At 35.5% G+C, this 25,391-nt stretch overlaps 2 protein-coding genes across 6 annotated transcripts in view; one reads left to right on the plus strand and one right to left on the minus strand.

The window, feature by feature from the left end:
- Positions 1-1,801: 1,801 nt before the first annotated feature.
- Positions 1,802-4,417, plus strand: LOC128672311 (uncharacterized). Of its 4 annotated transcripts, none has more exons than XM_053749369.1 (5): positions 1,802-1,961; positions 2,435-2,638; positions 2,886-3,026; positions 3,097-3,192; positions 4,097-4,417. In XM_053749369.1, the coding sequence occupies exons 1-5, from the start codon at positions 1,905-1,907 to the stop codon at positions 4,295-4,297; spliced, it is 699 nt and encodes a 232-aa protein (XP_053605344.1). In that variant the 5' UTR covers positions 1,802-1,904; the 3' UTR covers positions 4,298-4,417. The 4 variants fall into 4 exon arrangements, with proteins under 4 accessions (XP_053605344.1, XP_053605345.1, XP_053605347.1 ...); XM_053749370.1 differs by having other exon boundaries at positions 2,435-2,626; XM_053749372.1 differs by having other exon boundaries at positions 2,435-2,560.
- Positions 4,418-5,660: 1,243 nt separating this feature from the next.
- Cad87A (Cadherin 87A) overlaps positions 5,661-25,391 on the minus strand; it is a 44,069-nt gene continuing 24,338 nt past the window's right edge. The window contains exons 9-36 of one of the 2 annotated variants that reach the window (XM_053749366.2): positions 24,924-25,036; positions 24,388-24,585; positions 23,708-23,860; positions 23,063-23,250; positions 22,482-22,644; positions 21,755-21,904; positions 21,335-21,502; positions 20,705-20,828; positions 20,327-20,518; positions 19,618-19,853; positions 19,208-19,361; positions 18,753-18,950; positions 18,269-18,508; positions 17,734-17,924; positions 17,216-17,402; positions 16,349-16,566; positions 15,195-15,392; positions 14,653-14,812; positions 14,158-14,293; positions 13,020-13,210; positions 12,349-12,525; positions 10,889-11,001; positions 10,163-10,326; positions 9,243-9,400; positions 8,697-8,802; positions 8,166-8,355; positions 7,283-7,342; positions 5,661-6,219 (exon numbers count right to left, since the gene is read on the minus strand). In XM_053749366.2, coding sequence (XP_053605341.1) covers positions 6,145-6,219; positions 7,283-7,342; positions 8,166-8,355; positions 8,697-8,802; positions 9,243-9,400; positions 10,163-10,326; positions 10,889-11,001; positions 12,349-12,525; positions 13,020-13,210; positions 14,158-14,293; positions 14,653-14,812; positions 15,195-15,392; positions 16,349-16,566; positions 17,216-17,402; positions 17,734-17,924; positions 18,269-18,508; positions 18,753-18,950; positions 19,208-19,361; positions 19,618-19,853; positions 20,327-20,518; positions 20,705-20,828; positions 21,335-21,502; positions 21,755-21,904; positions 22,482-22,644; positions 23,063-23,250; positions 23,708-23,860; positions 24,388-24,585; positions 24,924-25,036 — 4,601 coding nt within the window. In that variant the 3' untranslated portion in view covers positions 5,661-6,144. The remainder of the gene's footprint in view (positions 6,220-7,282; positions 7,343-8,165; positions 8,356-8,696; positions 8,803-9,242; positions 9,401-10,162; positions 10,327-10,888; positions 11,002-12,348; positions 12,526-13,019; positions 13,211-14,157; positions 14,294-14,652; positions 14,813-15,194; positions 15,393-16,348; positions 16,567-17,215; positions 17,403-17,733; positions 17,925-18,268; positions 18,509-18,752; positions 18,951-19,207; positions 19,362-19,617; positions 19,854-20,326; positions 20,519-20,704; positions 20,829-21,334; positions 21,503-21,754; positions 21,905-22,481; positions 22,645-23,062; positions 23,251-23,707; positions 23,861-24,387; positions 24,586-24,923; positions 25,037-25,391) is intronic. The other variant, XM_053749367.2, reaches the window with a different exon arrangement.

Consider the following 25,391-nt stretch of genomic DNA (forward strand, 5'->3'; position numbering starts at 1 on the left):
TTGCGCGTACATTGCTGCTTTTATAAATGTAAAAAAACTGTCAGGTAAACCAATGAAATAACAATTAATTTTGACTCAACAAAAATATTTAGTCGACAATAAACACCCGAAAAGGTAATTTATAATCAAGGAATTACGTACCTTAAAATTGTATCACAACTTAATCGCAAAAAATTCGCAAAAGCTACACATTTGCTGCCGATGCAGAACCGCAACTTTTGACAATTCAACCAACGCAGAACCGTTGAGTTTCGGCCGTACCAACTGTCAAAAACTTATCAGAATACGAAATAATACCCGATCGGCAAACGGAAGGTTACGTGTCCTTTAGCAGAATACGACAACCAAACCGTTTCGGCTGCGTAACCAAAGCGTTACGGCTTCGTTTTGACAAATTTTTAGTAGAATACCAAAAGTTGTCATCAATGTGTTTCAGATCCGTTTCGGCTAAAAATAAAATAGCAGAATTGGCCTGCAGATTCTTTTATTTATTCTTGCGTCAGTCGTTTTAAATTCAGTTTCACGGGTAATAGTAATTGGTCTTAGTAATATTGTTCGCTTGGAGGAGTTCAGTTTGTTATTTAATATTTTTTATGCTAGTAACACCTTTGACTGTTTTTAATATTATTGTAATGTTATATTTTTGTAACAAATTAACGAATAAATTGTATTTATGGCGACAATGTTTCATTTTATTTATGGATATTAGATTTGAAAAATTTTAGATACTATGTGATGTTACAGTTTTTGCTGTACACATATTTTCATACTAATAATTATATATTATATCAGAGATTAAGCTGTGAAAGCGTTACAAAGTCAAACAAATTTTCGGAAATCGATTGATGTTTTAAGACACTTGTCTTATAAAAAATATTAACACTCCAGCAAAAAGTCTTCTATTTGCTGGAGTCTTAATAAAATATGAAGTGCTTGCCTCTGAACCGAGAGGTCCCGGGTTCGATCCCCGGTCGGGTCATGATGAAAAATGATCTTTTTCTGATTGACCCGGGTCTTGGATGTTTATCTATATATGTATTTGTTATAAAATATAGTATCGTTGAGTTAGTATCCCATAACACAAGTCTAGAAGGGGCTAGCTCAATCTGTGTGATTTGTCCTAATATATTTATTTATTTATTTCATTTTGGTTGAGTTCAAGTTTTGCTGCACATATAAATAATCCTTAGTATTTATATATATTATATATGCGGTGGTGGTGTAATGGTTATGACGCCAGACTGTGGATCGAAAGGCCCCAGGTTCGAATCCTACTCGTGCGACATAGGTTTGTATACTTGACTCATGTATAGTTAGTTTTCATCGACCACCACTTGCTTCCAGTGAAGGAAAAAATCGTGATGAAACCTGCACACTGGTTGATTATTAACTTGTGTGTGAAATGGAGAAGGCAATGGCAAACCACTCCATTAATAATGCCAAGAAAGTTGTTGTCTGTGTTTCATTCCACGCAATGACAACGACTCTCAGCCATGTGGTATATACCACAATATATACTGTATTATTTATATTTAAGTATTTATTTAAGTACCTATATATTTTGTGCCAATATAGCTGTCTCTGTTTTACTCAAAAGTTAATTGAATAATGCTTTTAGCATTAAATGCTCCTAACTGCGTACTGTGCACTAAAGCTTAAATAAATAAATAAATAAATAAAATATGTAAACAAAAAACACGTCACGATTGACTTAACAGACAGACTTTTGCATTTATTTATATTAAATGTAAACGTGTGACAGATGTTTACAGATAGATAAGACAGTTTATCCCTGCTCTTGAATCATATTTAGTTCAATGCTATTTTATGCACATGCACTGCCAATGCATTGCGGATGTAAATAACATTGTGTATGGTGTCCGTGTTGTGAGAATGTGATCAAAATGAACAAGTTTCTACTAATTTTAGTTCTTTTTGGGATAAAATATGGCGATTGTAAAGTATGTAAGACTTTATTTATTAGTTTTTGTTATTTATGTCCTCCCATAGTATAAAATAAAGTACTCTGTCGTGTCTGTCTGCACGGATTTACATTGGATTTTCACCAATTAATAGTATGAGTTCTGAGGTAGGTTGAAGAATATAAATTTATGTTTGTTTCCGAGCGAAGCCGGGACGGGCCACTAGTTTGGAAATATAAGACATTTTAGTCTTTCATGCTTAGTAATTGTTAACTGCCCAATATGTTCCATAAAAATATTATTTATTTTATTTGCAAATTGCGCTCATTAATTTGCCCAAAGTTATTAAGAGTCAACAGAATGCAGGTTTCTTTACGATATTTCCTTTGATTGGAAACGAGCGGGAATCTATTAAAATTACATGTGTACACATAATTGGGCACGAGGATTCGAACTTGGACCTTTCTACTGGTGGTCCTCCACCACCGATTATCAAATTCTGTATATTCCAGACAAATCCAAATTTCTACCTGCTGAAAGTCCGCTCATACGAGCACGATCTGAACCAATCCTTGCAACAGGATAGGGAAGACAAACAGCGCCTGTTATCCTGGAATGAGGAGTTCCAGCTAAAGCAGGTGAATCTGATGGCAGAGTACAGGATACAGATGACGAAGCACAGGGACCATAACTTTAGGGCTAATGTGAGCAAAAATGTAAGAGAAACTTAAAAAAAAATCGAATATGTGCCAATATTTATCTTTACATATTACAAAACGAAGTCCACTGCCGTGTCTATCTGTCTATTCGGGATAAACTCAAAAACGATTGAAGGGTTTTTCATGCGGTTTTCACTAATAAATATTGTGATTCCTGAGGAAGGTTTATGTATATATTTTATTATATTTTCACACGTGCGAAGCTGGAACGAGTCGCTAGTTAAATATAATACATCTGTTTCAGTGGGAAGACTGTATTAACATATATAGAAGAACTATTAACACAGCAGAGAGCGATTTTAATGACGAAGAAATCGTATGTACTAAATCTTCATTAATATCTAAAGAAGAAAAGAGGAAAGCTATCAACCAAATCGTAAAGGAGGTATTTCAGAACGTCTTAACATTTATATATAAGTTATTTTTATTTTACATAATCTAACTTTGTATTCCAGAAAAGAAAATGGCGAAAAGGATACAGGTATCTAGAAAAACAATGCAAATCTAACCATGACACAGATCTGGAAATCGCAACTTGCATTGCAAAATTCGTAAGTTCCATCTAAAGTTAATCTAAGTTATCTTTGTAATACTTTCTAAATAAGGTCTTTTGCAAATAATTCATTCGTTAAACATAATTTGTTTTGCATTCATGCGTTTCAATGCGTGACATAAAAATCAAGGCCATCATTTCCGCGAAGTAAACCTTTGAGGAGTTCCCTCCTCAGGACCTGATTCTGGGTCCACCATTAAGTCATGAATCAAAACTGAATTGTTAAATTTCACCCGAACACACATTTTTTTCAAATATCAATTTAACTTGCATTGACGACCTCGGTGGCGCAGTGGTAAAGTTCTTGCCACTGAACCGAGAGGTCCCGGGTACGATCCCCGCTCGAGTCATGATGGAAAATGATCTTTTTCTGATTGGCCCGGCTCTTAAATGTTTATCTATATATATATATATATATATATATGTATGTATATATATATATATATATATATATATATATATATATATATATATATATATTATATATATGTTATAAAATATAGTATCATTGAGTTAGTATCACATAACACAAGTCTCGAACTTACTTTGGGGCTAGCTCAATCTGTGTATATATATATATATGTATATATATATATATATACTATATTTTATAACATATATATTATATATATGTTATAAAATAATATTATATATATGTTATAAAATATAGTATCGTTGAGTTAGTATCACATAACACAAGTCTCGAACTTACTTTGTGGCTAGCTCAATCTGTGTGATTTGTCCTAATATATTTATATAAAAAAATATTATATTTATATCAAGGTAACCTAAATTTTACATATCTACATTGCAAGTTAAATGTTTTTATTGTCTTTTAATTTACTATTTTTCATGTATTTTTTCTGTCTTTCTTCCTAATTACTATTTTAATATTATTGCAGGTAGAGAACGACAGTTATAATTTAACTCTTCATAGACTAATTTCACTAAAAATGAAATTGATGGGAGAACTGTTTGTGCAATACAACACAATTATTTTCGATTTAGGAGAGTGCTTAAGAATCAACCTGTACAATTATTTGAACAACGTTCGAACCATTGTCAAAGTAATGCAAAGGTGTTACCACAAGAGAAAAAACTAAATAAATAAATAAAAAATAAAAAAGTTTTTACGAAAAAAAATATTTATTAGACTTTCAAATAATAATATACTTACTTAACGTTAAAAGACAATATTTACAAAAATATATTTTATAATTATTTATTGACTTTTTATTTGTTTACCTACAACTACAGTGATGTGTGTTATTATATGTGCAAATTAAACATATACTTTTGGAATGTATATGAAATGTTAAAATGTATATTCCAATATTTTTAAAGATTATTTTTTTAAGTAAATTGAAATAATCGTGTATTCAATAAATTGGAAATTGAAATAAAAGTTTCAAGTGCGTTTTACTTAAATGCTAAAAAATAAACATTTTGTACATTATTTGTATAATTTACAAATATGGCAATATAATAGTATCTTTAAATACCTAATAATCTTAGTTGTTATACAAACGTGTATAAAATGGATGAAACTCCGTAATTGGCTAAGTTTGACATTGAGATTCTCAAATACGATTAAAAAATATAGTAATTTCAGACTTTTTAATGATAAAAAATATTTTACTATTTAATTTCTATAAGTATTTACTTAAAATTACACGAACGTTGTTGATGTACCATATTAAAATGATGTACCTATATAGTACTGGTAACAAAACTATAAAATACAGTCTTTCAGGGTAAATGATGTCACGAGCTATGGTACTTCACCAACATGCATTTACAAAATATTATTACAAATAAATATTTACAAAAATAAACATTAATTTCTCTCCAAAACTTAGAAACCGCTACGATTCACAATGGCAGTTATATCTTATACTTATTTTTATATATTTATTTAATACTCAATGTAGTCTATAAAGTGACAATAAATTCTATTCCATCTTATTATGTGGCGACATCTACCACGCCACATGCACAACGGCGCAGATGTAAAAAGCCGACCAAACGCAACGAATAACAAGCCACACAAGTGATCCACGACTCCACGGACAGATGGCATTACGGTCGACTCACGACAGAAGCTAACAAGCCTAGACCGCGCAGACAATGCGTTTTCGATTGGAAGCACCGTCGGAGCCGAGCGGTTCCCCAGGCGCAACACCTAGCCTGGCGGGAAGATCTTCCCTGCGGTGGCGATCGAGCATAATCGCCTAGCTCCCGCTACAATTATATGTTTTCACTTTTTCTAAACAAAGTTTTGTAGTAGGTACGTATTATTAAGTTATACGTTATTATACAAATAACTGAAATAAATTACATTCTTTGATATTTGTTTTTTTCGTTTTGTATATAGTTTTATAAAAACGATATTACCGTGCGTCGTCGTTATTGACGATGCGACGCGATGCGATGCGAAATCAAATGTTATATTTTTTGTTTATGAAAGTTTATGACTGTGTCCTGTATAAACACGAACACAGTAAAAGACATCGCTTTAATTATATATAATTATACGTATTGATGTTTGCGACGCGCGCGTTGCACCGCCTTGTCTCACTGAGGACAACCGGGAGAATTCGTGAATCGCTCTTCTAAGACTTATAAATCGAGCACATTTAGGGTAAGTTGCATGGCCAAATTTGACGTTGACTTCACCGGCGTGCCGCTGACGTTTAGAGAAAATGGCAACTTCACGTCACAAAGGTGACGTTGCAACCCACACTTAGAGTGGATTGCACCAGTCAACTTTGACGTTAACTTTAACCCGCGTGCCGCCGTAATTTAGATAAAATGGCGTACTTTGCATTTCTCTGCACAGCAACGGTATTTAAGGGTGCGTTGCACCATTCAACTATGAAATCAACTTTACTCTTGTTATCGTTACGTATTCCGACGATATAGTGGTCACAGCGCGTTATTATGCATGTTGTCATAGCGCGCCCATCCCTGTCGGCCTCGGAGGAGGCTCTGGAGTATTTGGAGAAGGTGGCTTGAAGGTGCTTCCCTGTATAACACAATTATATTAATTATATAGCTAAATAGGTATAATTTTTTGTTAAATATTAATACAAACAATTGTTAAATAACACTAGATACAGTGAGTCGTTGTTCCGGAGTATGAATTTGGATCTGTAATTATTTTTCTTTTATTTCACACACTATCTATTGCCCGCGGCTTCGCCCGCGTTAATTATGTGCGTCCGCTCATAAATTATAGGTATATGACAATATCACGGATTCTAAGCAACGTATCGCGATGAAACTAATATCATATTTTAAGTTAGACTATTTGCTGTACAACTGTGAACACCGCATCCAATTCCATCCAGTAGTTTTGTGTGATGCGCGAACAATTATTTTGGCTTCTTTATACAGTGTATATAGTATATAGTATAGCTTATCTATTATAGTGTATATAGTGAGACTTGGAGGTGTAAATTTATTATATGTTTTGTTTATTTAAAAATATGTAACGCGGACGTTCCTTAGTAAGAATCGCCTCTGTTCAGATTCCCTTCTCATGTGAGGGTGGTTGTCAGAGCGCTTCAACCGCTGCGGCCACGCTGTCATTTCAATTTTTCAAATTTTAACAAAGACAAAAATAAGTTTTACTATCTGACTTTAATAATTAATCTGTACTGAGCTAATGGCAATTTCATGAATGATTGATCATGAGATTGGAAAGTAATAGTTATGAGAATGGAAGAATATATAAATAAGATTGTAATAAGGGTTATGGATTTTAAATTGAATGGAAACAGAAAGACACAATCATAACCTGTTTCGATATACTTTTTGACTATGTGCATTATGTACGTTGATAACTAGGAATAATATTATTAGAAAACAAATTGTAAGAAACAATAATGGAAAGCATGGCATGATAGACCAACACTGTTCAAATGAGTTTCTTTCGGCGTTTCTTCTCAGCAGTGGTCGTTCCGAAATGCCAGTAGCTTGTTAAAAATTACTAATTATAAAAATTGACACGAAAAAGTGGCTGTGAAGGTGTAATTTCTGAATAAATGATGTGAATCTGTCGTGATGGTGTGTAGTGTCGCACCGACCTGGAAGCCGCAGCGCTCGCCCGCGCGCCCGCGCGCGATCGTCGCGTACGTGTTGTCCGTCTGTGTGGACACAACATACTACTATCACATCGGTGAATTGCACGAGCGTTTTCAACTCTGAGCCGCGGGTTGTCATTAGTGTTTATTGTCATTGTGCTATACACATACTGTAATCAATTTAATTATCCTATTTTATAAATAAGTAAAGTGCTAGTACAATGTTAATTGTATAAAATGTTTAATTTATAACAATGTGATTCTTTATGATGATTTAAAAAAAAATGTCGGACACTAATGAAACGCTACACGCCGCGTTCAAACGCTCGCGAAATTCATCGACATACGACGGCTCCACGCTGTGTGCGTAATTCGACTTTGCTTTTTACATCACACGATCGACTCGATTCGCAGTGAGACGCAGCTAAACAATCACAGTGCGCTATTGTGACGCAACGTCAACCGCGCCGCAATGTTATTGGTTCGCTGCGTCTCACTTCAAATCGATTCAATAGTGAAAAGTGTAATGAAAACCCGCCGCACGAAGTCCTATGTTGTCGAACAGTTTGCCATAATTGATGTGAGCCATCCATTATGGCAAACTGTTCGACAACATGTTCTTATCGCCTGTCCCGAGTGTCCAAACACCTGTACTCGGGCTGACTTGATGGCAGCTTCAGATGAAGAGATCGAAGTTGCTCGGAACTGGCAAGAATATATTTAGGTAGCACCCAATAGAGCGTTGATTTGCCATCGACACGCAAAGAAGAAGAAGAATATATTTGAAATTGACAGAAAGAGACAAAACATATTTTATCTGAGATAATGTTTTAACTGTTTTATGAATAACAGGGTAAGTTTCGACACATCTTACTGATGTTCTTACCGGAGGTTGCTCAAGAACATTCTGTTCGTTCTGATCACCAAACACGTTCATAGTCAGTTCTTGTTCTTCATACGGCCGGAGTTTGGTCTCCAACCATAACGGATTCTCAGTTGTGCTCAATTCTTCTAGTATTCTTTTCCTTGCGAGACTGTCGCCCTTGCTGGACTGCATTGATGACGGCGGTATTACCCTAGAATTATCGAAAGCATTTATAAAGAATCTTGCTAGAAAAGACAAGGAAACATGTTTTTGACAAATTTGAAATTGAATTTAGACAGTATTGAAGGGAACTCTCATGTTGAAAATTAATGATTCAGTTGGAATGTGCAAACAATTGACACAATGTTATTGAGAAAGGATATTATTTTGAAATTACTATTCTTTAAGCCATTCGATAATCGGTCCTATCTCGCCCTAAAGACGACTCTCAAAGTTGAATCCGAGATATTTGCATAGCAGATTTGATAACAAGTATTCCCGTATGAATAGTATCACGTAAACTTTCAAGTACCCTAATATTTTTAAGCTTACCAATGCTTGAGACACGCGCAGACTACAACGAATGTGACGATTCCAGTAAACAGCACTATTAGTAATGCTATCAGCGCCGCTAGTGCTGGATCGAAGCTATCAGGTGCTGGAAAAAATATAAATCTTTCATATTTGACTGGTCAATTTATCTCGTTGAATGAGAAGAGGACCAGAGGTAGCCGGTCACGATCCGCCCTGGTTCATTGTAAGACGCTCAAAAGGTTCGAACTAAAACAGTTTGATGTACGGATAGTCTGAAAAAGGAAGAAATTTATAACTGACAAAAATTTAGATAGTGCGGCGTCTCTTCCCAAACAAAGAAGCATCTGTTATCCTGACCCCTGGTGTTCTAACACCTGCCTGCACCTGGGCTTGGTCCAATAGTAGGTCACTAAATATAGGTCAGAGAATATATATCAGGAAATGGCAGATAAATGCACAAAAAATATCATTAGTATTCCATATTTTTTTATTTAAACAAATTTTTGCTAACTTTGTTATCTAGGTATTATATTCAATGGTATTTTACTAAGAAGATTTCCTCACCTTTCGACGAAGCGCTAGCAGCAATCAAGGTTTCCACTCCATACTCCTGGTACACGTCCTTCAGCTCGTCGTACTTGGAGTCGACCGTCTCCAACACCTTCTCCACTGGCAGCACCTGATATGTCGCTGGGTCTACTGCGTGCAGGTGAACTTCGCACCTGAAATTATTGAAAGTTGGGGTTGCTGGTGTTGCAGGCGAACATAAGTTGCGGTGACCACTTCCCATCAGATGGGCAGCATTCCTGTTTTCTTGCTCAGTAGTATGAAAAATAAATATATACAGTCCCAGGACAGTCGTCGACAGGTAATTGTTTAGTGATATCTATTTTATCCCAGGTGTCTTTCGGAGCTGTGGAGCCTGGCTGCCGAGTGGAATCTACCCCGAAAGGAATACAGAACGTAACGTGTGCCGGCTACACATTATCGACGAACTCGGGCAGATGCCAACGCGTATACGCCTAGTCACCGAGTTGGATCGACCCCGTAACGAATACAGACGTGATTTGTGCCGGCTCTCCACTACTGCTGAACTCGCGCATATGTCGACGCGAATGCACGAAAATTGCTTAGTTTGTATGATTACTTTTATTTACTGCAATGAAAAACCAGTAATGTATGCCGAATCCGCCAAGTTGCGAACTGATCCGCGTTAGAGTGGAACCGGCATTACGTGTCTACGCGCATGCGCTGTGACGACGAGCTCGCGCCTGCGCGATGTTTCTTTTCTTAAAAACAAATGCTGTCATCCAACATTTTTAGTTGTTGTTAATTTTAAATGTATTGCTTGTGATTTACCAGCCCTAAATAAACAATTATTTGTCAAATACCGAGTATAATTCCTCCTACAGATCCTACAGTTTGGTCCTTCGAGCCGGATTTCGAAAAACTTGGTTGGCAATGGTTGGCTATTGGCTACTTACCAATGGTCATATCGCTTGTCAGCCTGAACCAGAGGTAGTCTTCTTCCCATCACCAATAAAGATCTGCTCGCATCAGCGAGTCTCCTCTGAACTCCGTCTACTGGATCTGAACAACTTCGGGAGACCACCATCCGAATCAGAGATGAACGGTCGATGATCCATATCTGCAAGTATTATAATTCTGATGAAAATAAAATCAAGATTGATTCTTATAGAAGTGAATATAAAATAGAGATAAATATCCACACTCCATATTGATATGTCCCACTTTCACGGCTAAACTGCTAGGCCGATTTTAATGAAACTGGGTATGCATGTAGTTAAAGATCCCCGTTCAAACATAAGCTACTTTTTTTTTTCAAGAATCAATCCCCAAATTACTATAACGGGGGTGATAGTTTATATGAAAATTATGTCTGTTCACGGCATACACAGAGATACTTAACGCGGGCAAAGCCACGGGCAAAAGCTAGTAGTTAATAATTCAAATTAAAAATTCTTTATTCAATTTAGGATGATATACATCACTTATTGACGTAAAAAATTACTTAAACTAAGTCTACTGCCGGCTTCCAAAGCGCAGGTGAAAAAGAAGCGGCGCAACAAAATTCACCGCAGCCTTTTCTCCAAGGACGTCAATTAACAAATATAGATCTTATACATATATTAAAAATTAGGAGGACGAATTTACCATTAGACAGGTAATTATAAACTTTAAAGACTTACAAAAACTTGCGCCTTCGCTTGCCGATGTGGGGGAGCGACTTCTTGAGCTATGATGTCCAGAACGAACCGGTCCTGGTTGTACTCTGACATGTAGTGGGCCGTTTGTATTATACCTGTTAAAATTTATACTAATTCATTATCAAAACTAGGTGCTGCCCGGGGCTTCGCTCCCGTGGGTTTTTTGAGATACAATATAGCCTACAGCAATCTTGGATAATGTATCTTTCTAATGGTGAAAGAATTTTTGAAATCGGTTAGTTTACCCGCCTCAAACATACAAACTCACTAAGTCACAATCTCACAAACGCTTACCAATAATAGTATATATAATAATAGTATAGATTTTCCAATTTATACTACAACTTTCGTAGTAAAAAAATATTGTTATGAATAATTTGTGTTACCAGATTTCTTTTTACAATTAATTACAGTCTTTGTTTACAGTTTGTTCAAAACATAATGAATCAACTTATTTAGATTATATGTAAATAAATAAATAAATATGTTAGGACAAATCACACAGATTGAGCTAGCCCCGAAGTAAGTTCGAGACTTGTGTTATGGGATACTAACTCAACGATACTATATTTTATAACAAGTACATATATAGATAAACATCCAAGACCCGGGTCAATCAGAAAAATATCATTTTCCATCATGACCCGACTGGGAATCGAACCCGGGACCTCTCGGTTCAGTGGCAAGAACTTTACCAATGCGCCACCGAGGTCGTCATGTAAATCAATGCTGGTGGTCCATCATATTATTGTGGCATGATATTATTTTCATATACGTCAGGAACATAAAATGTAGGTATGACAAATGTTGGAGTTAAAAAGCGTTTTAGTACTACAAAGAGAATAAAATATTATTATACGAAATCACTATAAATAAAATTCATCAACTAAAGTGACATTTGATTTTCATGTTTCATTATGTGAATAAATTTTATTTCATACACAGGCAAATGTAATTATCTAATTATATACTGTAACTAACATAGCACAACGATAATTAATGAGTCCAGACTCACGTACTCAAGAGTCAGAACAAACAACATATTTTTAAATTACGATATAAATATTTTAATAATAATATAAATAATGCCTATTCTCAGTCCATCCAAATTTCATTCTATAGACCAGTACTTCTATCCATTATTCTGCAATAGTTCACACTCCCGCCGAGACCTGCTCATGGGCATATCATTTTATTGGTATATCCGCGAGGGGGTTTTAGCGGGAGACCTACACAACATCAAAACTCTCCAAAGGGCCTCTACGTGTTGGATCCATATCCCCACGCAAGCCTCTCAAAGGACCGGACTTAGTCCCGTGAATTAAAAATAAAGGAAATATAAATAATATTTAAGATTTATTATTTTTATATAATAAAATATATATATCTATTACCCTGAGATATATTATTTACCCCGAGTCTCATGTCTCACTCTCACTTACCATCTTGGCTGATGTTAAAAGGCGATGGTACTACGCTTCCACTAGACTTGGAGGCTCCAAACTTGTACAAGTTAGAAGCAGCGACCATGTAGACCAGTGTGCCGTTATCTTCTAAATCGGGGTCTTCGGCTACTACTGAGAGGATCGGTTCATTTATCCTGGCTGTGTGTTTGATGCCTGAGAAGACATTTTAGGATTTAGACCTATGATAGTTAGAATTGAAGTCACTTGTTGTCGATTGGATGAAAATGTTTAAGAGTAAACGTGGGATAAGGAAACGAGAAAAATCTACGGATACTAACGAACAGGAAGACAATAAGAATCAAATTTTCGATTTTTATACACGTCAACAAAAAGTATGGGTGAATATTAATAATGTGCATACTTGTATATAAGACCAAAGTCGTTTAACTCAATAAAAAGGCTGGTCTAACGATGGGGCAGCCAAGAAAATAATTATGTGAAATCTCTTTTAAAATTATGTAAACAACTATTAATTTGCATTAAGCTTTAATATGGGTGTCGGTACAACAAAAAAAGATCTTCAACTATTTTGCAATTTACAACACCATGAAAATATTAACAATTTGATGAAATAAAATTTAATAGTGCAAGTGTTATCAGTCAATAAAATCGCGCAATTAGGTATGGATGTTTATAGGCCATGTTACCTGCATAATAAACTTTATGTTGAAACTTCGGAGCGTTGTCGTTTTCATCCAGAATCTTGATCTTCACAAAAGTAGCACTAGGGTCCTGGCTCTCAGTATTGTTGTCCAGGGAATGAAGTATTGTAACGCCGTTTTCTAAGAGAGGGCTGTTACTGGCATATATTGTTAGCGAGTACTCGGATTTCGTTTCCCTGAAAGTACATCATATTCATCCTTACATATTATAAAACTGAGTCCTCTACCGTGTCTGTTCAAAAACTACTGCACGGATTTTCATGCGGTTTTCACCAATAGATAGTATGATTCCCATGGAAGGTTTAGGGGTATAGGTACTTATTTTATTATGTTCTTACCCGAGCGAAGCCGGGACATACTGCTGGTATTTTATTCGCCAATCAAAGAATGTTTCAAAGATATATCAAATTGATATCGTTCTAAGCGCAAACTGTCGTTTGAATCCTGATAGTTTTGATGGATCTAAAATCTTGTAAATGATTCAAATTCAAAATTCTTTATTCAATTTAGGATGATTTCACTTATTGACGTCAAAAATTACTTAAACTAAGTCTACTGCCGGCTTCCAAAGCGCAGGTGAAGAAGAAGCGGCGCAACAAACTTCACCGCAGCCTTTTCTCCAAGGACGTCAATTAACAAATATAGGTCTTACTATTATACATATATTAAATATTAGGAGGACGAATTTACATTATTATTAAAAATGTCAAAATTTGATTGAATAAATAAAATAAAAGTTGAATTTCCAATAAAATTATTGAAAATTGTCACACAAAATATATATATATATTTATAAAATAAAAAGTTAAATGTACAACACGTACGTAATAATATCATAATGATCTATTAATGAGTGTAAAAGAACTTACTTAGAATCCACTGACTACTCTACCTACGTGAACAAAATTTTATTTGATAGTAGACTCCTATTCTAACGCGTCTTCTTTGGACGTTAAATTGCGCTACTGGTTAGCGAGGTCCCGTAACTCGTAGCTGACATAAATTTCGCGCATGCACCCTTGGATTTGCATCTTTCTATACGCCTCTAGCGGCGAATTCAATGGCGTCACCCCAAGAAATAATAGACTTATTGAACCGATAAAATAGATCATACAAATCTCACCGATCAAAGCTAATGTTGGCCCTGATGATGCCCTGAGTTCTGTCCACAGTGAAGGCGCCATCTTGATTGCCTTCCAGTAGGTGATAGTATACCTTCCCGTGCTCGCCCGAATCTTTGTCTGTGGCTTTGACTGATCCTGATTGAGAGATAAGATTATTAGTAATTTTATCATATTCAAAAATTAACAATTTCTAGATTTAGCTATTAGGAAATAAATAAGACTTATATTAACCCAACTTATTTAAGATTTCTTTACAATTGGACTTGAATAGAGGCGATCGAGATGGTCGACTTGTTGTGTGGTTTCCGCTATAAATTAGGACTATTTCATATTATGATCATTTTACAGACTAGAGGAGAAATGAAAAGACAAAAACAACTGGCCTGTCAAAAAATCACACCCCAATCTAGAAAACTCGGGGTTTTTCTAAAGATTTCTTTTTTTGATGAGTGAGACAGAAACATCGAATGCAGGGTAATAAATAATATTCTTACCAATAATGATGCCAGACGGCAGGTTCTCCTTAACGTTGAAGTTGTAGAGAAGATGTTGGAACTTAGGCGTGTTGTCGTCATCATCGGACAAGACCACAGTCAGGAGCCGAAGATTTTCAAACTGCGCTGGGGTGCCGTTGTCCACTGCGGCTATCACCAGCTAAAGGATTACGCGGTTTGTTTTTAAGTTATTTAACAACACCATCCTACGTGCCGCATGTGTTTGTGTAACAATTTGACTGGGGTAGTAGTTTGAGAACTACTACCCCAGACCTCCACTTGCTTCCGGTGAAAGAATACATTGTGCGGAATTACTATTAAGCTTATTAGTACTATTTATTTATATTTGGCACGAAATGGCTATAGGTAAGTGTAAAAGTCATATCCGGTCATATCCGGTTTTAATAAGACATTCGAAAAAAGAAAGAGATCATTCTTTTTTCGAAGAGTGGGTAGTTTCAGACATTTCAATCAAAAAACTAATGCTCTACTACATTTATGATCAAAATTGTCATTAGAATTATTCAAACGTGCAATATTACCTGGTATTCAGCTTTATGCTCCCTATCCAGGAATGTCTTCGTCCTCAGCTCTCCTGAAACCCGATCCAAACTGAACTCAGCGGTTTCTCCAACGTTTTGATTGTCCACCTTCAGGTAGTAGGAAACTCGACCGTTCTCTCCCGTGTCCTCGTCCGTGGCTTTTATTGTGGTTATTAAAAAATCTGCTTGAGCTGCATTCTGAAAATATAGGTATATACAAAATGCAGTATTGCAGTATTCGAGTCAATACTGCGAACATCGTTACGCATCCTTCCAGTCCCATGGCGCAACATTTTATACAAATATTTTAAAAAGCGGGAATTATGAAAAAAAAAGCATATATTAAGCATTAAACATAAAAACGGTGAAAATCACTTCAAAAAGATTACGCAAATGACCATAAAATATTTGGTGGTTTAACTTGATGATATTTACTTATCCAATAAGTTACATTGTGTTCATTACATGTTATTACATAATTAGGATTCTTCAACTGTGTCAGCGATGACTATTTATTTGTTGTTCACATTCATCACTTTAACTGTATCATACTGTTCAGGATTTTTAGAGCTTGTTTTACCAATTGCTGATAACGTATCTGATCTTTTATCTGTCTGATTACAATACAATATTTTATCAGATAGCGGTGAAAAAGGCCTTAAGCTTTTGTCTCTAATGTAGCATAAATAATAAATAGTTGTTATAAATATAATTGTATATGAGAAGGGTTTCAGGGGTGTAAGAAAACGAGGTAGTCTCATATAAAATGTATTGTCTGTCACACACACACAGGAGGTTACAAAATACAGAAGGGTTCGGAAAAATCACTTAAAATTATTAAAGTCGCGATAGATATGGGAGCGCGCGGATCGCGGCACATCAGTGTAGGTACGCGGAAAATGTGAATAGCTTGCCGGTTAATGGCTGACTGCCGAGCACAGAGGCGTCGGGGCAAACGGCGCGCTATATGACGTAGTGCGCATGCGCGATGTATCACGCGATGCGCGCGCTGGTGTTTGAAAGAGATTGCTATTCTCTATATCGCGTCGGCAACCGACCGCGGGAGGCCCGAGTGGGAAGGTCAGATGTACGGTGGTTTACTATATGTATATTTTTTGCGAACTTTAAAATATGAAAAAAAAAAAAATCTTTACCTCAGGAATCTCCAACTGTCTCTGCTCTGGCGGTGGTTCTACAAACACAGGGCTGTGTTTGTTAACACTCAACACTGTGATGTCGACCCTGGATGTATCGAAATGGACGCCGTTGCCTGCTTCGTCTGTAGCTGTGACTGTTAAATGGTAAGTTGTGTTGCCCACGACGGGCTTCGCGGGGTAGATGATGCCATTCGAAGGATCTACCGTGAATATGCCTGATAGATAAAAAAAATAATGGTGAAAAAAATATATTAACAGTTTACTATAGCAATAAGCAAGTATTATTTTTACGTACTCAGATTTATTTTTATATCTTGGACGAATCAACGTCTAGAGATTGCAGTAACAGTATATTTTTATATAAATTTTTGTACAAATGATATTGTTCGTTACGGAACTAATAGGTAGTTAAAATAAAATACTTGGAGCTAAGAATTAGATAATTATATTTTTCTTTGTTCTTACAAATTGGTATAATGAAAAACAGAAATCGAATCGAATGACAGGAAAAAAAACAATAGAAAAAACTAGATTTGTAGTGCGCGCGCAGGAATAAAATTTAAATTGTCGTGTTCGATAGCCATTGGCTGCCGCGCGAGGGATCGCGGGCGGGACGTGCCTAGTGCAGTTGTGGTGTACTGACGTAGACAGATATTAATAGTTGAAGCTGTGGAACCGTCTGTCTAGTCTTTTCTACTTCTCTAACTAGATCATCTAGACTCTTATGTATATTTACAAAGTTTGTATGAAATGCAAACTGAGCAAACTTAAACCCCATAAGAAATTATTATCCATATATTTAAGGATAATAATTTCTTACAGGGCATAAAATTTGGTATTACATAAATTTACTATTATACTCACCATCTCCACTTTGCTCAACGATGCTGTATTCAATCTTCCCGTTTATCCCCTCATCTTTATCATCAGCCATAATCTGAACAATGGCTGCGGGGGGATCCAGCCTCAAGTTCTCGGCGATGGTGCTCTTGTAGACTTTCTGGGAGAAAACTGGTGTGTTGTCGTTTATATCGAGCACTTTTATGTGTACCTGGAAATGATGTGAAATAAATATTCAAATTAAATGACTAGAAAATAAAAGTGGTGATGTGAATAACATTCAATCACATGATTACTTTGGATTCTAAACAGCTTTTAATTATTTTAACAACATTCAAAAGACATAAAGATGGCAAATGTATGTGAAAAATACGTGATTCAAAAAAAATCTATTCACAAGAATTTGAAGAACAAAATCAACAGTCCAATAAAAACATAAATGGGACGTCTGTGGCATGATGCAAATAGAATGAAGGGATGGGGAAAAAAACGATGAAAATATTAATGGAAACTGATGCATACGGATAGAATGAAGAACTTACAGGAACACTAGTAGATCTCCTAGTCAGTATCGGCGCGTTATCGCTAGCGACTGCCCTGAGCCATATATCAGTTATGTTTTCTCTGTCAATGTCTGCGTTTTCTGCGATGGTGATGACTCCAGTATTAGGATTGATTGTAAATAAATGTGACAGTGCACCGGTTAAACTGTATGTTACTTCCCCGAATTCACCTGGAAAGTTAAGTATTTATTGAAAGTTACGGAAAACATTGTTTTGATTGTAATTTATCTGCTGATTCAGTAGCAGAAGCGCTATACTCAGCAAGAGATACATCGTAAGCGAATTCAAGTTTATGCAACCCAATACAGAAAGTAAACCTCTAGTTTTTTATATTTTTTTAATAGCCCTATCAGGACTTATAACAGTGCTAGTCATATGCGAATACTTGCCACTAGTTACCAATAACATAAGCTTGAAAACAAAGAAGTTACTTATACGAAGTACAAAGTTTGATTTGATTTCAAGATTTGAATAGTAAACTCAAACTAAATATATCTAACTACAACAAACTTACCTTCATCTTTATCAATAGCGGTAACAGTAACTACTTTAGTTCCAGGAGCACTATGTTCAGGTACGGCAGCGTCATAAGCGGTTGCAGCAAATTCTGGTTCTTCATCATTATCGTTTAATATTTCAACAGTAACCGATGCTGAGGTGGATAGTTGTGGCACTCCAGAGTCGAGAGCGACGAGAGTAAAGTTTATACTATGAATCTTTTCATAGTCTATCCGCTGTGTTGATTTTACTACACCTGTGGATTTATAACTTTTGGTGTAACAAACATTTCTAAAACAACGATTATTTTAAAGGATTTTGCAGCAAAATTATTTATTTGTTTTACTTATATTTTATAATAATATTAGGTTTATTCATTCTTTTATTGAATTTAAAGTATCTGTTTTGTGCTTTTTTGTGTTTGTTTGATTCTTGAGATAATGCTTTATGGTATCATATTGTTAGCATTTAAAGTCGAACTATAAAGTTTAATGTTTTACCTGTGACATTATCAATTTCGAAATAAGGACTAGGTGGTTGTATGAGTATAGCAGCGATCGGAGTTTCCTTATCAGTGGCAGTGTATGTATTGAGGACGGTTCCTATCGATTGTTCTTCTCGAAACTTCTCTGTATATGCTGGTTGTGTGAATACTGGTGAATGGCGGTTGACATCCACTATTGTTATTATTAGTTCGCCTGGAAAAGTGAAATTTATTTGATAATAAATTTATTTTATTCTTAGGTCTTCTTCAAATATTGTTAAACATTATTTAAGTCTTGTATATTTTCCGTATAAACTTCTATGGAAGTTTATACGGAAAATACTACGGAGATACTGCTAAATTTAACCATAGGTGTTTAACTATATCTACATCAGATTTCATCAAAATCGGTCAAGCAATTAAGTCGTGGTAAGGTACATTTTCTCGTTTATATGAATTTAGTTCACTTACCATCGCTTTGTTGTAACGTAGTAGCCGATGCATCAGTAACTCTGACCGGCAATGTAAGAACTGCAGCTCTACTTCTATCAAGTCTCTGGCTTACAATAACACTACCGTTTGGTTGGATTGAGAACCACGAGCCAAATATGCCTTCGCCAGACACCTGTCATATGGTATAAAAATACAGTGCCGCATTAACTGCATCGTCTTGCGTAAATATTGATCATGGGTCATAGGATCCTTATGATCCACGATCAATATATTACGCAAGACTTATAAGCTAAGACTAATTTGAAACTTATAATGTCGAAACAGTTATAGAACTACAACGACATTGTAAGTTTTAAATGAGCATACCACATATAATAAAAGTTTCTTACAATAAAGTTAATGTATTGGTTATGAAATTAATAATTTACCTCTTTTCCATTCCTATCTACAGCTTTAAGAATTATATCAGTCGCAAGTTCATAAACCAACTGTCCATCGTCAGTGATATCAGGGTCTATTGCCACTAGATTATGAACTATTGTTCCAAGTTCTGCATCAGCAGAGACTTCAGCTCTTTGGATAGCGGGTGTGAAATAAGGCTTTTTGTCATTTACGTTGATGACATGAATTGTTAGTTCGGCAGTGCCAGTTAGGCTTGGCATTCCTGAAAAAAAAAAGAGTGTTCATTATGTATGTACCTAGCCAAATTTATTTTCCCAGTGAGCAGAGCAAACATAAAAATAAATATAGGTATTTATTTTAAACTCAAATAAGAAATCACATTATGGTTAACCAAAACACGATAAATAAATAAATATATTAGGACCAATCACACAGATTGAGCTAGCCCCAAAGTAAGTTCGAGACTTGTGTTATGGGATACTAACTCAACGATACTATATTTTATAACAAATACATATATAGATAAACATCCAAGACCCGGGCCAATCAGGAAAAGATCATTTTCCATCATGACCCGACCGGGGATCGAACCCGGGACCTCTCGGCTCAGAGGCAAGCACTTTACCACTGCGCCACCGAGGTCGTCAACGATGTTCAAGACAATGTGCTGTAGCGATATAGTAGGTACTTGACAATAAGTGTACAAGTACAAAAAGATGAAGTAATAAGTCTTACCCATATCAGTAGCCAAGACTTGTATCCTATAAGTATTTCTCTTGTCATAATCAAGTTTAGAAGACACAGAGACCACGCCAGTTACGTTATCGATGATGAAGGAATCCAAAGCTCCTTTTTGGATTCCATATTTGATTTGAGAATTGATGCCGCTATCCATATCTGTTGCTCTTACTGCCGCTACTTCAGTGCCTGTAAATAAATAATAACTGTTATTATGTTCACTGTTTATATGATTTTACTGAAAATATATAATAGATATGTTGATAATATAGTACCATGTATGTTCGCTATGTGTTTGTATTAATATTTGACGCATTTACTTTTGGATTATAAAAACCTTTCGTTAGTTTATCAAAATGTCTTGCTTAAACATACCATTTGGAGCATCTTCAGGCACATCGGCATCATACTTATCAATATCAAACACTGGTGCGTGGTTGTTCACATCGCGAACGCTGATCTCTACTAAGCATGTAGCATTGTGAACTCCATCTGTAGCCTGAAAATCATAATTAATAGAATTTTATTAAAATTGTCAGAAACATTTTCCTCTGTGTGTAATAGTAAAAGAGTAACGAAACTAATATCCATAATATGAAATAATTTCACAAATGCCATAAAATATTTGTGAAATTATTTCGTATTTTGGATATTAGTTTCGTTACTCTTACATTTTCTTCACAAATTTTAATGGTATTCGTGTCCTTCATTCTCAAACCTAACCAGTATCACGTTATGTATCGCTGTATGTTATTAACATAACTTAACAAGTATGATCCTGTTATAATGCCATACAATATTATAACAGGATCATACTTGTTATGTTAATAACATACAGCGATACATAACGTGAGGTTAGGTTTGAGAATGAAGAACACGAATACCATGAAAATTTGTGAAGAAAGTGTAGGAAAGACGGAGAAAAACCCAGCAATAACAAGCAGCGGCAATGAGAGCAACAGAAATGGAGAGAGAGAGAGAGAGACAGAGAGAATACATACTAACCAGAACAGTAAGAACAATCTTGTTATCATTTTCAGTGGGCGCGCTGACACCAGATTCACTTCGCACTAAGATCCGGCCACTGAGCGGGTCGATCCAGAAGGGGTGCGTCGCCGGTTCGATGACCGAGTAGCGGAGCTCCGACCTGGCGTCCACATCGCGAGCTTGCACCTGACAGGTTTTCGAAATAAATGCATATGAAAAATATTGTTATTTAACGCTGATCTCTTATTACTTTATGTATTAAAATTATGCACTAAACGGCTATTATAGTAAATTGTGTCAGATGCCTTTGGGTGATTTGAGAGCAAAATCTGACACCAGTGTTAGCAATAACATTTTGTTACTTTAAATTAAAAATTATTAATTCATGAATTAATTTTGCGAACATGATTGTCCTATTAATCAAACAGATTCACTAACCTGCAATTCTGGTTCAAATTTGATAGCATCTTCATCGATAGATGCCTTGTAGACTGGTGTGTTGAACACGGGTGGGTTATCATTAGAATCAGTCAGCGATATCTGAAGAGACACCACTGACATTTGACCTGACCCATCGTCGTCTGTAGCCTGAAAATGAAATCCAAGAATTAATATGGTTCTAACATCGCAATCCCAATAATATATGGATTGAAGTGAACAATAAAAAGAACACGAACTCTTTTCAAAATCTATAATTATTCGCTCAGAGGATATCCAAGGCTATACAAAATGTAGCTACTGCCATCGCCCGTCATTAGAACTTTTAATGATCATTTAAATTGATTAGTTTTAGTTTTTTGTTACTGTAATATTAGAAGATTCAACAGTAATCCAAAAAGAATAGGCTCAATGAAGCATTGTTAATAAGTAATCAATAGGACGGGACACATTGCAAAAAACATGATGGCACAATATGTAGGAAACAGTACGGGAAATCTACTTTACATTACATAGCAGGAAGCGAGATTGGATAAGTTTGCAGTACGAGACATGCAGCGGGAAACAGAAAATTGAACTAAAGATGAGAAAAAAATGCGAATTTGAATCATATTTGTTTACCAGTCTTACAGAGTAAGTACGCGATAAAAAAAATTACTGAGATTTTGCTATGAAATTCACGCAGGCGAAGCCGCGGGCAAAAGCTAGTTTAAAATAAAATAATCACCTTGACTTGCAAGAAATAGTCCTTTCTAGTCTCAAAGTCCAAACATGGTGGAACTCCAGGCGTAGGACATGGAGCTACAGTAATGACTCCGCTCCTGTTGTCTACTCTGAAGAGTTCCGCTCCGTTTCCCGACAGTTGGTATACTATGCCATCAGTTCCAAATCTAGAGGAAAGTTAATAAGAATTTAAAATATTCGCAGAAATTACTAAAACTAGCTAAAACAGTTTAGCTATATGGTTGTTCTGTGCTGAAGTTTTGGTGTGGGCTTGCAAATTCACTGCTGAATCCTGTGGCATTGAACTAAGGCATTACAATAAGAAGACAACAATTAAGCGAAAAGTTTAAATAGTGAAAAGTGATTTGCAAACTCTCTCTCTTATCTAAAACTCAATAATACATATAAATCAATAAATAATGACTATATTTTTTTCTTTATACCACATATTATGTATATCTTGGTTTGATTCTTATTGCGAGTATCTATTATAATTATTTCAAGCTCAATAAATAATAGGCCTTTTTAAAAATTGATAAAGTAGGTATTGTTAGCAGAATTACAGAAAATACTTTATTATCTCACCTCCCAGTATCTCTGTCAGTAGCTTCAACCACTGTAACCCTGGTACCAGCTGGCGCTGCTTCAGCGACGGTAGCTGAATATTGATCGTCTGAGAATATTGGAGCATTATCGTTCACGTCTGTGAGGGAAATCGTCACACTGGCTTTGGACGAAAGACGGGGAGAAGTGTAGATTTCTTCTGCGATTACCTGAAATGTAAACAGAGGTCAACTTGAAACCATAGTAATATTATAAATGCGAGTATCCATCTGTCACGCTTTCACAGTTAAATGGTTCGATTTTGATGAAATTTTGAATAGATACACTTGATGACTCGAGATCAAATACAGGCAACTACGGGCATAGCTGTGGGTAACAATTAGTTCTTAATATTTTTATTCTGCAGTGATTCCTATATTTTTGAATTTACTTGTATTTCTTGTTTGATCTTTTCGAAGTATTGATGGTATAGTTTTAACATTCAGCAGTAATTAAATCGTCAACGAACGTGCTTCTTCAATAAGTGTCATAATCGACATCACCATCTCACATTTTATCATTTATTTATCATTGTATTGTCATAGCTTTTAGTCCGCCTTTTCCGATTGTATCCCGATAATTATATGACCAATGAGATTAATTTGTATTGGTGGTTATTTTACTCACTTCCAAAATAAACTTTCTCTGATTAGGATCCTCGAAGTTCAGACTGGAATTTAGTCTGAGAGTCACTGAAGCAGACCCAGTGGCTGTGGCCGGTTCTACTACAAATGCGCCGAGTTCATCCGACAGTCGTATTGAAAACACTGAGTTTTGGCCCTAGAAATGAAATAAATTTAGCATTCATATTAATTCAATAGGTATCGGGCGTTGAAAATTCTTCGTGCTATATATAATGAATATAAAAGACAAAGGAAACTACAATCATCAGATATCAAATGCAAATTAAAATTAATTACGTAATTAAAAATTTTATCTGGTAAAAGATAATGTTAAAGAATGGGAAGCGGGATTAGCGGGATTTTCATGCAATCACGTTTTTTTTTTCAAATTTAGTATGTTTATTTTGCATATATTGGTTTTGGTATATTCCCTTCATTTGGCAAAGCCCTCATACTAAATACCCAATATTTGTGTATTCGCGTCGAATAGGTATATCTGAGTTCGACGATAATATGCTTACTAAGCTGTTGTGCATAAATATTCGTAAACATCATTAGTGTAAGCAAGAGTATATTATGATATAAAGTCTGAAAATCATGCAAACAGAACGGCACAAGTCTAGCGCTTTGTATACCATTAAAAATCTTTGGACTCTAGATAATGCTTGAAAAAAATTTACTTACGACATCAGTATCAGTGATGACCATATCAAGGTTAGGCAATGGCGTGCCCACAGGTAGACTTTCAGGTATTTCCAAGGAATATTCTCTTCTGTTAAACCTTGGCGGTTCGTCGTTCACGTCTTTAATTGTCACCGTTATAGTTGCTAATGTACTTGTCAGATCGGAGATTAGGGGGGAACCGTTTACTATTTCTGTGGCCTGTGAAAGTAGTGAATAACAATTTAATTTAATATTACAATTTGAAAGTAGATTGTAAAATGTATATTTTGAAAGTAGGCGTCCGGTGAAGGAAAATTTTGTGAGATAACCATCTTACTATTTAAATATTTCGTTCACAAGTTAGTATACCACTATATACCACTAGGCAGGTAGGTACTTGTAAAAGTGATGTCAGACGAGTATAAGAAATAACACATTCGATAAGAAGGAAAATATATAAATAGGTAACTAAGCATAAAAATATATTATTAATTGTGATGATGACCATTCAGAGAGATCACCAAACAAATCAGTGTTATTTTAATAGCAAAACTTACTCGAACAGTAAGGTTGAGTGGAGAAGAAGGATCAGCTAATGCTTCTCTATCGAGAGGCTTTGCTGTTCTTAGCTCGCCTGTAGTGCTGTCTAGTAGAAAGAAATCCAATGGATCTGAAAGGACACAAAGGTATTATTTATTTATTCATAAAACACATACATATTTATAGACATTGCATGTGTTTTATATTACAATGACCCAAAATGGCTAACATTTCCCATCAGCCAGAACCATAGAACTCACTCGCCTGCCCAAGCATGGAAAATAATCAATGCATTATCATCAACACTCTTGCTGCACCCACAGCTAGGTGCAGAGCTTCTTCTGTCAACTCCAATTTTCTATGTCCTCACAAATATTGCTATTTGGTATTTAATCAAGCAAATACTATTTGATTTTCATCAATCCTGGCACAAGGGTAGAATTCAATCTAGAATTTTGTATAAAACATGTTCTATCCCGATATTC

Source organism: Plodia interpunctella, chromosome 9 (genome assembly GCF_027563975.2).
Source record: "Plodia interpunctella isolate USDA-ARS_2022_Savannah chromosome 9, ilPloInte3.2, whole genome shotgun sequence".
Taxonomy (NCBI): domain Eukaryota; kingdom Metazoa; phylum Arthropoda; class Insecta; order Lepidoptera; family Pyralidae; genus Plodia; species Plodia interpunctella.

Bases quoted from the DNA above. Each gene is read 5' to 3' on its own strand.
- LOC128672311 (XM_053749369.1), top strand. From the start codon at position 1,905: ATGAACAAGTTTCTACTAATTTTAGTTCTTTTTGGGATAAAATATGGC. The intron at 3,027-3,096 runs GTATTTCAGAAC...TTTGTATTCCAG, and splicing joins TCAACCAAATCGTAAAGGAG to AAAAGAAAATGGCGAAAAGG. The intron at 3,193-4,096 runs GTAAGTTCCATC...ATATTATTGCAG, and splicing joins CAACTTGCATTGCAAAATTC to GTAGAGAACGACAGTTATAA.